At 32.5% G+C, this 15,832-nt stretch overlaps 2 protein-coding genes across 2 annotated transcripts; both read right to left on the bottom strand.

Annotated features, from left to right (window-relative positions):
• Positions 1–11,059: 11,059 nt before the first annotated feature.
• LOC114164788 (cell wall / vacuolar inhibitor of fructosidase 2) lies at positions 11,060–11,942 on the bottom strand. The gene has a single exon (XM_028049551.2). The coding sequence runs from the start codon at positions 11,824–11,826 to the stop codon at positions 11,212–11,214; it is 615 nt and encodes a 204-aa protein (XP_027905352.2). The 5' UTR covers positions 11,827–11,942; the 3' UTR covers positions 11,060–11,211.
• A 604-nt stretch (positions 11,943–12,546) lies between these two features.
• Positions 12,547–15,578, bottom strand: LOC114164787 (alcohol dehydrogenase). Its single transcript, XM_028049550.2, has 10 exons — positions 15,419–15,578; positions 15,036–15,172; positions 14,904–14,950; positions 14,480–14,805; positions 14,314–14,396; positions 14,148–14,223; positions 13,849–13,910; positions 13,671–13,766; positions 13,380–13,541; positions 12,547–12,914 (listed from the first exon to the last, which is right to left on the bottom strand). Exons 1-10 carry the CDS (start codon positions 15,456–15,458, stop codon positions 12,798–12,800), a joined length of 1,146 nt encoding a protein of 381 aa, XP_027905351.1. The 5' UTR covers positions 15,459–15,578; the 3' UTR covers positions 12,547–12,797.
• Between the last annotated feature and the right edge of the window lie 254 nt (positions 15,579–15,832).

Below are 15,832 nucleotides of genomic sequence, written 5' to 3'. Positions count from 1 at the left end.
GAGCAGCGTGGCCGGAGGCGAGACGACACGGCGGCAGGGGCTGGCGTCGTTTCCTCGCCGGAAGTCACAGAGAGAGAAGGAGAGACAGCGGCGGCTCGCGTGCTCGCGTGCTCGCGTGCTCGCGTGGTCTTCTCGATGGGGTGGCAGTGGTGGAGGAGAGAAATGGAGGAGGAGCAGCGCGTGGTGGCCGGAATTGCAGAGAGAAATGGAGGAGAGAAATGGAGGAGCTGCGCGCGCGAGGAAGAAAGGGGCTGCAGTTTTGAGCCCTAATTAAACAATATGGCCTCGGTTCAATTTAGAACCGAGGCATATAACACCTTTTGGCCTCAGGTCCCCACCACCCGAGGCCTAAAACCACTTTTGGCACCGGCTATTCTCACAACCGAGGCCTATAAGTCAAAACGCGAATGGCATTTTTGAAATTCTGGGCATCCTTTTTGGCTTCGGGCCTTCTTAACCGAGGCCTAACAGAGCTTTTGGCTTCGGGTTTTTTACAACCGAGGTCTATAACTGATTTTGGCTTCGGGTTTGAGGTGAACCGAGGCATAAACGTTGCCTATAATTGAAAAATTGCCACCGCGCCATTATAGGCTTCGGGTCCTGGCCAACCGAGGCCTATAAGGCGAGGTAGTAATCCAATTCTGCACTAGTGATAATTTTTAAAAAATGTATATTAAAAGGTTACAAAAATTAATTTGATTTGTTTACTTTGTTTTTTTTTATATGGTAAGAATTTTTGTTGTAGTAATTTGTAATGTAGAAATGTTTTTTTAAAACAAATAAATTCTAAAATATGGATTGATTAAAAAATTCTTAAACAATATTGTTTTGAGAATGAAATTGATGAATATTGACTATTTATTAACCAAAGGTACAAAACCAAAAATTTAGCATTATATTGAAAACAATTTAATAAAAAAATTAAGGTTAAATTATTCTTTTGGTCCTTCTATTTGTCATGAAATTTCATTATGGTCCTCAAGTTTTTCGTTGTCTCAATTAGGTCCTCATTTTCTTAAAAATGACTCAATTTGATCCTCACTGTTAACTTTGACCAAACGGTGTTAAAGTCAATGTCACGTGTCAATTTCTGGTTTTTTTGACTTTTTTTTTAATTTGTTTAAATTTTTATTTTTTTTAAATTTTTTTTATTTTTGACACGTGTCACTTCACAATTGTGCCACGTGTCAAAGTGACTCAATTTGGTCCCTATATTTATTTTTAGTTTCAATTTAGTCCTAGTTTTTGTAAAAATGAAGCAATATTGTCCTTCCTTAAATTGTTACTAAATTCACTTTTTTATAAATTTTATGGTGATATTCTTACTAAAATTAATGTTTTTATTAAATATTTCTATAAATATTTTAAATTAACTTTAAATTCTACACAAAATATTAGACTTTGATTTTGTTTTGAACTTGAAATTTAGTTCCTAAACTTATGTGTGACAAGTTATTTGATTTTTAATTTTTACTAAGTTTGTATAATATGATACACTTGATGCCTTTATATATGATGACAAAATTGTTAACTTTTGAAATTAAGTTTGGGGTTTAACTTTGTTTAATAATAAAACTAAAAAAAAAACTTATTTAAAAATATTTCTACAAATATTTAATAAAAATGTCAATTTTATTAAGAATATCATCATAAATTGTATACAAAGATTAAATTGAGTCTCAATCTAAGGAGGACAATATTGCTTCATTTTTACAAAAATTGGAACTAAATTGAAACTAAAAACAAATATAGGGACCAAATTGAGTCACTTTGACATGTGGTACAACTGTGAAGTGACACGTGTCAAAAATAAAAAAAAACAATTAAAAAAATATTTAAAAATTAAAAAAAAAAATATTTAAAAAAATATTAAAAAAATATTAAAAAAATTCAAAAAAAAACAGAAATTGACACGTGGCGTTGACTTAATACCGTCTGGTCAAAGTTAACGGTGAGGACCAAATTGAGTCATTTTTAAAAAAAATGAGGACCAAATTGAGACAACTAAAAACTTGAGGACCAAAATGAAATTTCATAACAAATAGAGAGACTAAAAGAGTAAGTATATTTAATAAAGTATAATTATGTGAAAGAAGTAAAAAAGAAACCATTGCAAATTTGTAAAAAATAATTAAAAAAAGATGAAAATTACTAAAATAATTAAAAATCATTGCATTATACTATTTTTAATTTTTTTTTTTGTTTTGTTTTTGGTTTAGGTAAAATAAGTAATTGTGACATGGGTACACTCAAAGGTAATAATAAAATATGTACCATTAAATTGAATGAAGGCTAAATTGATTGAATACAATTAAAGCTACAACATAAACTTAATGGTTAGATGTAGTTCATCTAAGTCCAAGGTTGTTAGGACAATGATTTCTTGTGTGTCCCTCTGTTCTATAGTAGGAACAATTTCGTGATTGTCGTCATTTCCTAATGTCCATCTCAGTCCTAATTCTACTTGATTTAGGATGACCCCTCTCGCTCCCTTTTGTGGCAGGATGAGGCCAAATTTGTGGCCCTTGGTATGATGATCAATATTCTTCATGTCTTAACTCGTCAAACAAATTATCAGATACTTTCATGACGACATCTAGCCTATAATAGGGACTAATGTACATGATGAAGTCGTGATGTGCATGTTTGGAAGCTGCTATGACATAAGAACATGGTAGATGGATTTTTTGAAACTTTCCATAATCGCACCACCTTTCATCTAATCTAACTACAAATTTTGCTGCAAGACGTACTTCTCTCGGATTCACCATCTCCTCTTCTCTGAATCTTGTGGTATTTCTATCAAATTCAACGACTTGATGGGTGTTTGACTTGGAGTCCACATCTTGTAGGAACTTGGTCGCATATTTAGAGTACACATGACTAGCACTCACCATTGTAGTTATTTGCTTTCGTGAAGTAGGTGTTGCACTTGGTGTACGTGGCCAATTTATTGCTTCAAGACAAAATATATTGCTTTAGCCAGATTTGTTGTTAAGTGACCACACCTTCTTCCTTGATCATATGCAAGACACCACTTCTCCCTTGGAATTTGGTCAACCATTGTTGTTGCTTCTAGATTGTCTTCCCTAATGATGTTGTAGTAGTAGTTGCAGCGTGGCTTGGTCATTGCGTACGCTACAAATACAATCTTAAAAATAAATTAGTTAGTAATAATGGGGGTGAATAATTAACAACACAAAATACGAAAAAAAAACAAATATTTACATGTAATGACTTACCCATGTTGATGAGGTTCTTTAGGACGCGGAAGGAAGCATTGTGTCGTCTTATTGTCACTCCATTCCTGAACCACATCCAAGTATTGTTCTAGTAATAGAGGAGGCAAGGTTTGGTGGTGTGGCTAAATTGAGACATTTAAAGGTTGATCATGGTGTAGTTAGTACCTTGGTAGAAAGGTGAAGGCTTGAAACACACATTTTTCATTTGCTAACTGGAGAATGCACCATAACCTTGCAAGATGTGTCACTCCATTTAGGGCTTCGTGTTGATGGACCCCCGATCATTGGACCAACTATGTTAGATTGGGATGAGATGTGTGATACCTTATTAGGTATAACACCAATTAAGGGGGAATCTATTATGAGTTCTATGGTTAAACTAAAATGGTTGAGGGAAAATTTGTTGCATACAGATGAAAATTCCAATATTAAGGTCATTTATGCACAAGCCAGAGCTTATGTATAAGAATTGATTGGAGGGGTTTAAATGTCCGATAAGACTAAGAATAAAGTACTTTTAATGTACTTGAACTATTTGAGTAATCTTCGAAGAACCAAGAGATATAGTTGGGGTTCTACTTGTTTGGTTGTCTTGTATAGGGAGATGTGCAGAGCAACAGATCGACGTGTGAAGACTATGGGTGGATGTGCTTCGTTGTTACAATCATGGATATGGTTTCGGATGCCTTTATTGCACCCATTTCAAGAGTTCGACCAACTTTTCTGCTAGTTTGCCAATAAAGCGGTGGTCGAGTACTACAATACGAGAATGTCCCCCACAATGATTTAGTCAAATACCGCATAAGGATAGACCACGTACAGCACAGCCAAGTAACATTTTAAATTTGTTTAGCGAATTCGAAAAGCTAAATAAGTGACTAACTTTTAGAATTATTGATGTAGTTTATTTAGGTTCCTTATAAGGGTTTGGACTCTATAATTGACGTTGAAGCATATTGGGACCAAGCAATATGTCCATAATCCATATGTAGAAGTGTCATTTTCTACTGCACATGATGGTCATGAAGCTGTAAAGGTTTAGGAACCACAACCTTTACACTAAGAACGATCTAGACCTGAAGAGAGAAGGAGGAACCCCACTAGAAACAAGCATCAACCATGGTGTGGATATGAGGATTAAATGGAGAACAATGTAGTTTAATGTTTTATTACATGTGAATTAGGCAGTTTTTTTTTTGGATTAAATATGTTTTTGGTCTTTCAACTTTTAGTGAAAATTGGAATTAGTTCCTCTTGAAAACCTTGAACTAATTTAGTCTCCCATCTTTAGAAATGTATGGATTTAATCCTTTAAACCAAATTTTTTAAATTTATTTGACGGTTCAAACGCGTTTCTCAACTAATATTGAAGAGAAAATATGTCAAACAGTGTAAACAAACTAAAATACTATAATGAAATGTGTTTGAAACGTCAAATAAACTTAATAAAATTTAGTTAAAAGGACTAAATCCACGCATTTATAGAATTGAGGGAATAAATTGGTTCAAGATTTTCAAGAGTGACTAATTCCAATTTTCACTTAAAGTTGAACGACCAATAACATATTGAACCTTTTTTTTTGTAAGAACCGCTTTTTAGCACAATTTCGAAGATGGGTAATGGTAAAACTTAATCATTCTAAATGTTTCATTGGCTATAAACATGACAAAAATTAACTTTACCAACATTTTTTAACAAAACCTAAGCGAGTTAAATGATCTTAATGACCATATTAAAACTAAAAAATAAAGCCAAAAAGAAACAAAGTTGTCACACTTCTTAACCTTCATGAAGTTAACATAAAAAGATATTGTTGTCGTAGGGACCATCATTGAGTGTCACAGATATCCCATTTGGTTATGGGCTATACTTTATATCAAACGCTACTGTGACGATGTCAACCCCCCACAATTTCACCTTTGATGAGCTTCTACAGAAAATAATGCAAAGAATACATTGTGAGACCCATTGTGTAGTAACTCATATTGACTACCTTCGTCCCTTAAGGGTACTTAACAACCAACTTATCCATGACACGACTGAAATCAAAATAGATAGTGATGTTGCACAAATGATATGATCAAGCGTAGAAAGAAGTTCAACGTTTGGACCTGTTTATGGCACGTCCCGACACTTGGTAATATATTGAATTGTTCATCCAAACAACATATATACGTCTACCTAATGGAGATGAAATGAGGCAAGAACTAAATCTTTGGTTCAATATAGATCCATGTTGTGTGAAATTTAAAAATCCATTCCATCAGTACTAGTTTAAATAATTTTATTTTTAATTATGTCAATTAGGGTACTTGTAATGATTTTCATTAAATAAATATATTTTTTGTTTAATTATACTTTATAAATTTCAATTAAAAAACACATATATTAAATATATATTTCAAGTTACAAGAAAACTAATTAATTTCAACCAATTTTTTAATCGTTTATTTTTTTGCATATTTAAAAAAAAATAAATTTTAAGTTTATATTTAAAGTTAATAGCTACTATTTTATTTCACAATATAACTATCAATTTTACATTATTTATTTGTGTCCAAACAAAAGCACTTTATCAATTAAATTCTTAAAGAATAAATTTTAACTTCCACTTACTTATTTTATTTTAAATATTTAATAAACATAAAAAAATAAATAGTATAACACCACCTTAAACATTATACAATAATTATTTTTATTTTTGTTACCACTATTATAATTCATAAAAAAAAATTCCCAAATTGCTATTATCAAAAAATAATACTCAACAAATTCAAAAAAAAAAGATTTACTTTCATATTTTCAATTAACACCTAAAATAACTTAATATACAATACTAAATTTATTATTAAAATAATTTTTTCAAATTTAATTCTTCCAATTTTTTCAAAAACAAAAAAGAAAAAAACTCAATTCAGAATTCAATTCCCTAAGAACCGAATTCCAACTAGGAAAGCAAAAAAAAATGGACTAACCAAAATCATGCTATCTGTGTAAATATTATACACAGTGTGCTACGGGGTAATTAAAGAAGGAAACAATGTTATTTGTAAAAAAAATTGTGGCGGAGGTCTTTATTGCAAGAAGGCTAAACAAGGGGGAGAAGATATAGGTTTGTCTGGTTCGCTAATGTCCAGAATGTAAAGAAACTAGAAAAAGAATTGGACACTATAAGAATAGACGCTATGAAGCTACATGTGAATAGCCTGCGATATTGGAGGTCTGATCAAAAGCATATACAACAGGACACTAAAAAGGTAGTGCAATGGTAGTGAAGAAACCATCGCCTAAGGTATACTGGAGAAAGAAAACTAACCAGTGTACTTATGCACAAGTTATCCAAGCAACAAACAAAAATACAAGTGTGAATGATGGATGGGAAAGAATCTAATTTGAAGCAAAGGAGTACAATAAAAGGTGGTTGAATGAAAGCTTTATTGGAAGGCTAATAGATAACATAAAAGCATATTCATCAATGAAGAAATGGAAATTGTAAGAATTAGATATCTTGGGAATAATATGGTATTGTTGTCAAGGAAAAAAAAAGAGAAGACATTGGCAAGATAGTAATTCCCTGTCCAAAAGGGAAGTCCCTAGAAATAAGATAGTATGTGTTAGATGCAGACTACTACCACTATCCTTATGGACTAAATAGTGTCTTAGGAAAGTAATAGGTACGCTAGGCTTAATGGTATCAAACAATATCAATTGACCAAGATACATTATCATGGGGAAAGATCGGAATTTGCGACCTAAGAGCATATTTGACCTTTACCAGGGACAATTGTGCAACCCGTAACAATCTGTCTTAACAATTGCCCATCGGGAATCGAACTCATAACCTTGGCTCTCATACCAATTTTTAGGATTGAGCACTTACCATTAGGTCAAAAGTTATATCCATTAGTTAGGGTGCAACTTTTTTTACTTAAGAGCATAACAACCCAAGCGCCACTTTCGATTATGACTCAACCCATTTGACCTCCTCTACCACAGGACAATTGATGTCACATGCAACATTTTGTATCTGAGAATAGCTCATTAATTGGTTCCATGGACAAGTGTTGTTCACAATCAAAATGCTTGAAGAAGGATACAAGGGAAGAAGCCATCAATTTTCCATGGTTTGAAGAATTGACTATACAATCTCCGACAAATGTTGAAGACCGTTAATCACGACGAAAGACGGACGAGAACGCGTTAGATGTGGAAAGCAAATTCAAGCAAGGGGAAGGGTGCAAAAATCGTAGGAATTAATGTTGATCAAATGCAAGAAGTCAATAAACAAAAGACAAATTTGATACGTCTATAGTGCACGAGACAATGTTGGAAAAAGCAAAGCACAAATTTGGGGATGAGTCATACCACAAATAATGGTAAACGCCTCAGCCATGACTATAAGGATACAAGAATATTGAACTTCACCCTGAGAAGACACAAGTTGATGTTTATCTAGGCTAAAGAAAATGTAAAGTCCTAGTTTATGATTCTTTTATAAATATTAGAATAGATATTTTGGGCCTTATATATTATAATGAGTCAAGTAGTATAAGATTTTGTTTAGATATTGTATTTAGGACATAAGGACTTGGGTCTAATAGTTTAGTTTGGACCTAAAAGAAGATAAGCCTAGTTTTGCACCAACATATGTGCACCTAAAATTAGAGTTTCTTAAATCATGTTTATTACATGTTTTCTAATTATTTATTACATGTTTATTATCCGTTTCACTTCGAGTCAGTGAATCTTACATCACTGTTCTATCAAATGTAGTGCAAGGACAAATAATTGACGAGGTAAAAAAAATTGTCCTTCCTAATTGTTGTAATTATTTCTAATTATTAGATCTTTTCTAGAAAATAAAATAAAAAATTGGGGGAAACATTTTCAAGATAGCTACCTATGAGTAATATATAAAAATGGCTTAAAATAAGAAATTGACAGATTGATGTAAAATTTTACAATCAAATTAGCACAAAAATTATCTTTACCCAATAAAGAGGCATTAAATCAAAAGCAACAAACTGCATCATCCTGATATTTAACCAAAATTTCCTTTAAATGTTAAACTTAAAAATGTTTAAAGGAAATTACTATAACAAATTACTGTCTTGTGTAAACATGTTAACTACCATCCACAGAGAACAAAAATTCCAAATTACAGGAGTTGTTGGTGTTGGTGACGTAGGTATATTGAAGTCTACTTTTGTTATGCATGATAAAGGCAACAAACTTTTAGCATACTATTTAACAATGTTTATTGATTGAGGATGTCACTAACAAATCATGTTAGAGGGACTAATTAGTGTACAACTTTAAAGACTGTTTTGCATGTTTTAAAAACCTAGTTGACAATCTCTCACACTTTCATAAATCAATTCCATGGTTTTCTTAACATATCATTCTAAGCATAGGTAAAAGACAAATTGAGCTAAAATAAATAAATTCAATTTTTAATAAATATTTCAATCAACTTTGTTTAAGATATTTAGATTCTTTATAAGGAGAATAGAGGACAAATGATATCTATTGTGATACAGTAACTTTGAAACAATGATTAAACCTTTTTCATAATTTCTTTAGTTGACTATGACCTATATGCACACAATGATCTCTCAAATAATTCATACACTTTCATTAGTGGGAGATGAATTATTTGAACAATCCTTATCCACCTTTTTGGCAGCACTAAATAGCTGTACCCAAACAAATGAACAAACGCTAGCATGCAAAATTAACACAATGGCTTTATCTATTATAAATAGTAAATAAAAGTTGAGGCATGGATTTTTTATATGTTACCAAAATTTTTTAACTTTTATCAATTTTACAGATAACTAAATTTTATATATTTTAACTCTTTAGTTGAATGTGTTCTTTTAGCATTCCTTTTAACAGTGCTATAATCAACAACTTCAACAACTCCTAACTTTATTTAATAGCCTTTACTTTGTCACCATTATTACAATAAAACATATTAACTTTTAAATAACTTAAAAAACCAGAATTTAGTACGTTTATATTATTACTTTTAAAGCGTTAAATCATAATTAAAATATGTATGGCTTTTAAGATAATAACTACAAAAACTAAAGAATTTAACATATATAGCAATTAGTGATGAAATAATAACACTTTTTATATTATTAATACATATACTATTTCCTCTAAAAATATATGAAAATAAAAGTTTCAAGAAGATTAATAGAAATCATGCGTAATTGAAGAAGATCTTCTAAAAGTTGTGATTAGGGATTACAAAAATACCCGTGTCCGTGAGTATTTGCGGATAAAATCCGTGATAGATAGTTGGTATCCGCAGGTAGCAGGTAGCGAGTATTTTAATATCTGTTTATAAATGAGTCAGATGCGGGTATCATATTATTCGTACCTTCGTACCTGCGGATACCCATTACCCATAAAAAAATTAAAATTAAAATTAAATTTATGTTTTATTAAGATAAATTTAATTAAAATTAAATTTTAATTTATATTTTTATTAAATTAAATTAAATTTATATTTAATTTTACATTTTTTTGTAGTTTTATTTAATTTTAATTTTAAATATTTATAAAATATATTTTTTTAAATATTTGTGGATATCTGCAGATTTTAAAATACTCGCCAGTATTTTTTAAACGGATACCCGTGCAAGTAATGGAGTAGATAACGTGTGAATTTTTTTGTTGCGATCAAGTTGCAGGTAAGCATTATCCATCTCTAATCCGACATGTTTCTTTCCTAATTGTGATGCCTCTTTTATACTGTAAATATTTCCGGACACTGAAGTTGAAGTTTACAACATTTATTTAAATTTTATTATAGTATTTTTAGAGTACAATGATGATTGGTCAAGTAATTAATACATAAAACCATACTGAAGACATCAGTTTCGAGTACAAACATTCATAATTGTTTTTTTTAAATCTGTCACGTACTTCTATTAAAATATGTACAATTTATAATAGGGTTTAGATGTAAATATTTGTATAAAAGACAATATTAATTTAGGACTTTTTTTAAGTCAACTAGAATGAATGAAACATATTAGAAATGTAGTGTGAGATCCTTTATTTCTTTTTGAAAATGATATTCTAACATTAAAGTCAAAGAGAAAAGTTTTGTGCTTTCTGGTTATTTAAATTATTTATTCATTGATTAATTAAATTTTATTTAATTTCACTTGAGTCTCAATTTCTTTTTATCACAAAAACATATCAAACAATCCACTAACTATGATGTTTTTTTAATTGAGATCTAAAGGACACTACTATTAATTTTGCATGAGTGTGTGAGAAGTGAGATATGTATTATAACTCATGTTGAATATATAATTATTGCGTGTAAAGTTTTCAATTTTCTATATTTCGTTTTAAAAACGGATTGAGAAAAAAGTTTATAACCTTACCTAGTACAAGAAAGCCAAAAATAATCAGATGAGGACAATATAAATAGATTTCATATGGTGTAACTTCTAACTTTTATCTTGTATTGTGTCTTGTATACATCAACTGTCAAATCTTCAACATACACAACCGTTTGATTTGAAAGAACTTGAGATTCTGATTGCACATTCCATTTTCAAGTATGGAAAAAAGTTATTTTGACTAAATATATGCGGATACTGTTTTACTCTTATCAAGATATACATATGTAAATAAAATATATGATGCTGATAATTTGTATATAAAATTTATAAAATATTATTTTGTTTGTAAACATGTGTGCATTGCAACTGTTTTGATACTAAAAGAATGTTAAACTTTACTTTCTCAAATTTTGTTGATCCATAAATAAATACGTTAAGATGGTTAGTTAAATTCAAATAAAACTAGTCCTTTTATGTCTAATTATATATTATACCAAGAACATAACAAGATACGAAGTTGACAAACTTAACAACAGAGATATAATATAACTAAGATGGTTTGCAGAAGAAAGTGGAAGGTAGAGTGAAATGTATAAACCTACCAATCAAGATTATCTATAATCCCCATTGCCACATCACAGATATGCTTCAAACCATCTTCTCTGAGAGCAAGATCTAGAGGATAACTCAAAGCAGGGTACCGTTTGAAAGCATTGTGACAAGCATTTGGGTAATCTTTGGCAGCAGTTATGTGCATGTAAGCATAGTCATAAGCCTCATTCACCAAATCCTGCACTGAAGCTTGGAGAGCATCACCAGCATATGTGTACTTATCTGCACACTCCTTGATGACCCTTTTCAAGGTTGTGTTGTTGGAGGGACTAAGCAACTTGGAGGACAAGTAGGAAGAAGTGGAGGTGGCATTGCTCATTCCAATTCCGATCATAATCACTGCTAGGCCCTTAGGATCTGCGTTTGGACTACTTGGATCCGATTTCAGGGAAGAGAAGCATAGATTATAGAACTTGGTGTTCTTGCAAGTTCTCTTGATCAAAGTGGCATCTCCATTCACACAAGCATGTTGATGAGGGTATGCCAGAAAGAGGAGAAACAGGAGGAAGAAGATCTTAGAAGCCATTATAGAGTAAGGGAGAGTGTTGGTATCTTGAGATTTTTCTGAGGGGGAGGGGTGAAAAGAGAGAAGACAATTCATATATAGAAAAGTGGGGCAATAAAGTCAAGAAGTAGAGTTATATGATTCCTTTCTTCTTAAGATCTTATTTAGATCTGCTTTGTCTTGTGTTTTCATGATTACATGTATACTTTACTTTAATCTTTGGGTTTGTAAGGGTGAGGGTATTTGAAATTATCACAATATTTTATATATTGACATAACAGATGTACACGGTTTGATCCAGTGTCACGTGATAAGCCCTGTTCATGAAAGAATCTCTTTTACTATGAAATAATTTTCTGCTTTTAAGTATAGTTTTTTGGGGGATAGTCTTAAGTTGTCAAAAAGAGTTGGTTTTTTCTTCTTGTATTTACTATACTCTTGATAGATTCAAGGCTTTATTTGGAAGGTAGAAAGTATGCTACTCATAATGTTATTGTTGTCTGCTAGCAAACATTTCATAGCCTAGAGTCACGGGTCATAAACCAACAAGAATTTAGACTCTAAAACCAATATAAGCATGGTCTGAAATGTTCCTGCTTTGGCAATTCATAGTGGATTGGCCACTGCAGAAGCTTTAGCTTCCAATTATTGGGTTCCTTTTACAGAAGTAAAAAGTAACAAAACTTTTATGCTTAGTGACTCCACTTTATTGAAAGTTAAATTTCCAATCCTGCATTGTTATTAGCATAGAAAGCTGTAATAAACTCATACTAGGTAACATTAAGATTCAAGAGATTTTTAATACACTGTTCCAACTTAAGATTAGCAACTTCAATCCCACTCAACTGTAATGTATAAAATATGTACTTGTCCAAAAATACAGCAATACATGAGTAGTTTGTTTTATTCTGTACAAACACGATATTTACATGAGTACTGAACTTCCCCATGAAATTTAAAGCAAACTTATGAAGACTGTTTCGTTACAATGACAACAGATAAATACATGCTCAATTATAATATATTTATTTGTTTTCCAACATTCAAAGTAGTTGTTTGAATAAATTCTATGCAGTCATTCGGATTATGCAACGCAGGCCCTCCCCTTTGAGCATATATTCAAAGGCTTTGTTGATTTCAGAGAAAGGTACTTCATGGGTGATAAATTTCTCCAGTTCAAGTTCCTGTCACATTTGAAACAATAAAGACGAAAAGAAGTAAGTTTCTGAGTCAGGAGCAGTTGCGAAAGGTTGACATGAAGTATCAGAAGAAAAAGGAAAGGAAGTTTCCCTGAAAAGCTATGAGAAGAGGTTGACAATACATATTTTTGATTGTATAAATCCAACAACAGTGCTATTTAGTCAACGAAATCTACTTTTCACACAGAAGTTGTTCTACACTAGCTATTTTGCCAGCATGTTTTGACTAAAGAAACTCTCATATGTAGTCATCAACCACAATGACAATGTATGAAGAAAAAGTTGAAAAATACCGAGATTGTTCAGGTGACAATGTGACATGTAACGTGTTCACATCATTAAGATGGTTTCCAACCACATGAATCTCAACTAATGTGTGGATGCATGTAAAATACGAGTCACTAGTTCCAAATTCAAACAGTGATCTTATTGATGATGTAACTCACTGACCTTTTTCATGTACATCTCGACCACTGATGGGAGGTCAGAACGTGGTTTATAGTTGCCAAAGAAAGTACCCTTGAGAGTCTTTTCGTTTAGGACATTAATTGGATGAGTTCTGAAAGCATCATCTTTGTTTGGCACACCAACAAGTACAGCTACACCCCATCCCTAAGGAGTTACACAGAGGAAGTCAGAATGAGAATGTAGGACTTAGCATTTGAAGACATCCATTGATATACACTGCAGTTAAAAGAATGGAAAAATCAAATGAATTGAGAAGAATTTGAGGAACATTACATCGTGCACACATTCAAATGCCGAGATCATAGCATTGATACTTCCGGTACACTCAACACTTCGGTCCACTCCCCCGTCAGTCATTTCAACAAGCACCTGAAATGCATTAAAGAGATTCTAGTAAGTGTAAAGGATGTGTATAGTTTCATGACTGGTCAGTTAATAGTAGGTGACAAACCTCTTGAACTGGCTTGTCATAATCTTTTGGATTCACAAACTCAGTAACACCAAACTTCTTAGCTGTAGACAAGAACAAGCACATTCAGAACAGAATCAATGAGAGTTATTTGAACTTGTTGATGTATCAGGGTCCTCAATAGCAAGCTGATTAGGGTGTTTCTGAACATGTTGGGAGAAATAGATAAACCATATATTTAACAAATTCTTATTAAAAGTGAGTCTATATCAAGCTTATCAGAATAAGCTAAAAGGAGATTTAGAAATATGATAAGCATCTTTTCAAACTATTTCACTCACCTTCAGCAAATCTCTTGGAATTCAAGTCAACCCCAATTATCCTGGAAGCACCAGCAAGTCTAGCTCCCTCGGCAGCCTACAGAAAATGTAAAACCAAAAACAGTTACTAAGCAGCGATAGATGCATCAAAGTTTCCTCTTTTTGGGGAAGAGGCAAGGCAACTCACAGCAAGTCCCACAGCTCCCAATCCAAATATAGCTACTGATGAACCTTTTCTTGGTTTTGCAACATTCAATGTAGCACCAAGACCTTCAATGACAAAACCAGTGATATAGTTAATTAAAAGAGAAAGTCTAGAAATGACTAAAAGAGCAGAATGTAGTTATTCCAACCTGTTGAGATTCCACAACTCAGAACACAAACTTTGTCTAGTGGGGCAGTGGGGTTGATCTTGGCAACACAGCCAACATGGACTACAGTGTATTCACTGAAAGTGGAGGTTCCAACAAAGTGGTATATTGGTTCTCCATTGATTGAAAACCTTGACTTGCCATCATTCAGCATCACTCCACGGTCAGTGTTAATCCTTAGGAGGTCACACATGTTACTTTCCTCTGATTTGCAGTGATCACACTCCTTGCACTCCCCTGTGAACACTGGAAGCACATGATCACCAGGCTTCAGATCAGTCACCCCTTCACCAACACTTTCCACGATTCTGAAAGCAAAAAAAGAAAAGAAGGTTTAAAACACAAGATCAAATTTGAGATTAAGAAAGATGCTGTTGTTTTTCAAATGGAAATGGTGCTTGCATACCCTCCTGCTTCGTGACCAAAAATTCGTGGAAACAGAGGTGTCTGTCCCTGTAAAACATATCTAACACTTTCAGCATATGTTCAGTTATACTTAGAATATCACTATTGTTTACAAATTAGAACCATTGATTACCTTGGCTTCCCAGAAGTAGACATCAGTGTGGCAGAGTGAGGTGAACAAGATCTTCAGACGAACTTCATTAGCCTGTGGTGGAGCTACCTCAACTTCCTCTATCACCAGAGGCTTTCCGGCTTCCCATGCCACCGCAGCTGCAATGCAGCATTTTTAATCAATTAATGCATGATCAAGGTTATAAGTTGAAGTCACATCACTTTTTTTTAGGGTTGAGTAGCCTTTTAAAGTAATTTCTTGTACTACTTAATCACTAAAAGTTACAAAAAAGGGTCATATTATGAGTGTTATGAAGATGCAGATAAGACCAATGCATGCAACTCAATTGAAGAAAGTTGATAGTTGCAACAGGTAGAGTTGTATATATGCAACAAAATAAATACCTTTACACTTTATGACCTTTCCAGCAGTAGTTGAAACCATTTTCTTTGCTTTTAAACTCCTTGATTGACTTTTTGATTAGTAATGACTTACACAGAACACACAAATACTCTTCTTTTTCAATGTGCAGAAACGGGTTGGTTTCTGTGGAATATATATAGTGCAGCAATGAAGAAGAATTATCATATACTAGGTTTAAAATTATCAAAACCATGGAATCCACTGGTTTTGGTTCCCTTGGTCTTTCTTTCTAATTCTACGGTCTGGTTTGTTGTAGTTGAACTGTATGTGTAATATAATAACAAACCAATTTGCAGATATTGTACAACTTGTGAAACTTCAATTCTAGAGGTTTAAATTGGATAGGAATTGAACAAGTCAACCAGGTGGGGGCTTAAAAGAATATATATAACATA

This window comes from Vigna unguiculata, chromosome 9, assembly GCF_037176805.1.
Source record: "Vigna unguiculata cultivar grain cowpea cultivar isolate G323 ecotype 2 chromosome 9, ASM3717680v1, whole genome shotgun sequence".
NCBI lineage: Eukaryota > Viridiplantae > Streptophyta > Magnoliopsida > Fabales > Fabaceae > Vigna > Vigna unguiculata.
Note: the sequence above shows the minus strand (reverse complement) of the source record. Positions and strands in the feature narration are given on the sequence as shown.

Coding starts and splice junctions, on each gene's coding strand:
- LOC114164788 (XM_028049551.2), bottom strand. CDS start 11,826: ATGAATTGTCTTCTCTCTTTTCACCCCTCCCCCTCAGAAAAATCTCAA.
- LOC114164787 (XM_028049550.2), bottom strand. CDS start 15,458: ATGGTTTCAACTACTGCTGGAAAGGTCATAAAGTGTAAAG. Junction 15,173..15,418: donor AAAGGTCATAAAGTGTAAAG/GTATTTATTTTG, acceptor GCTGCATTGCAG/CTGCGGTGGCATGGGAAGCC. Junction 13,911..14,147: donor TTCCAAGAGATTTGCTGAAG/GTGAGTGAAATA, acceptor TCTTGTCTACAG/CTAAGAAGTTTGGTGTTACT.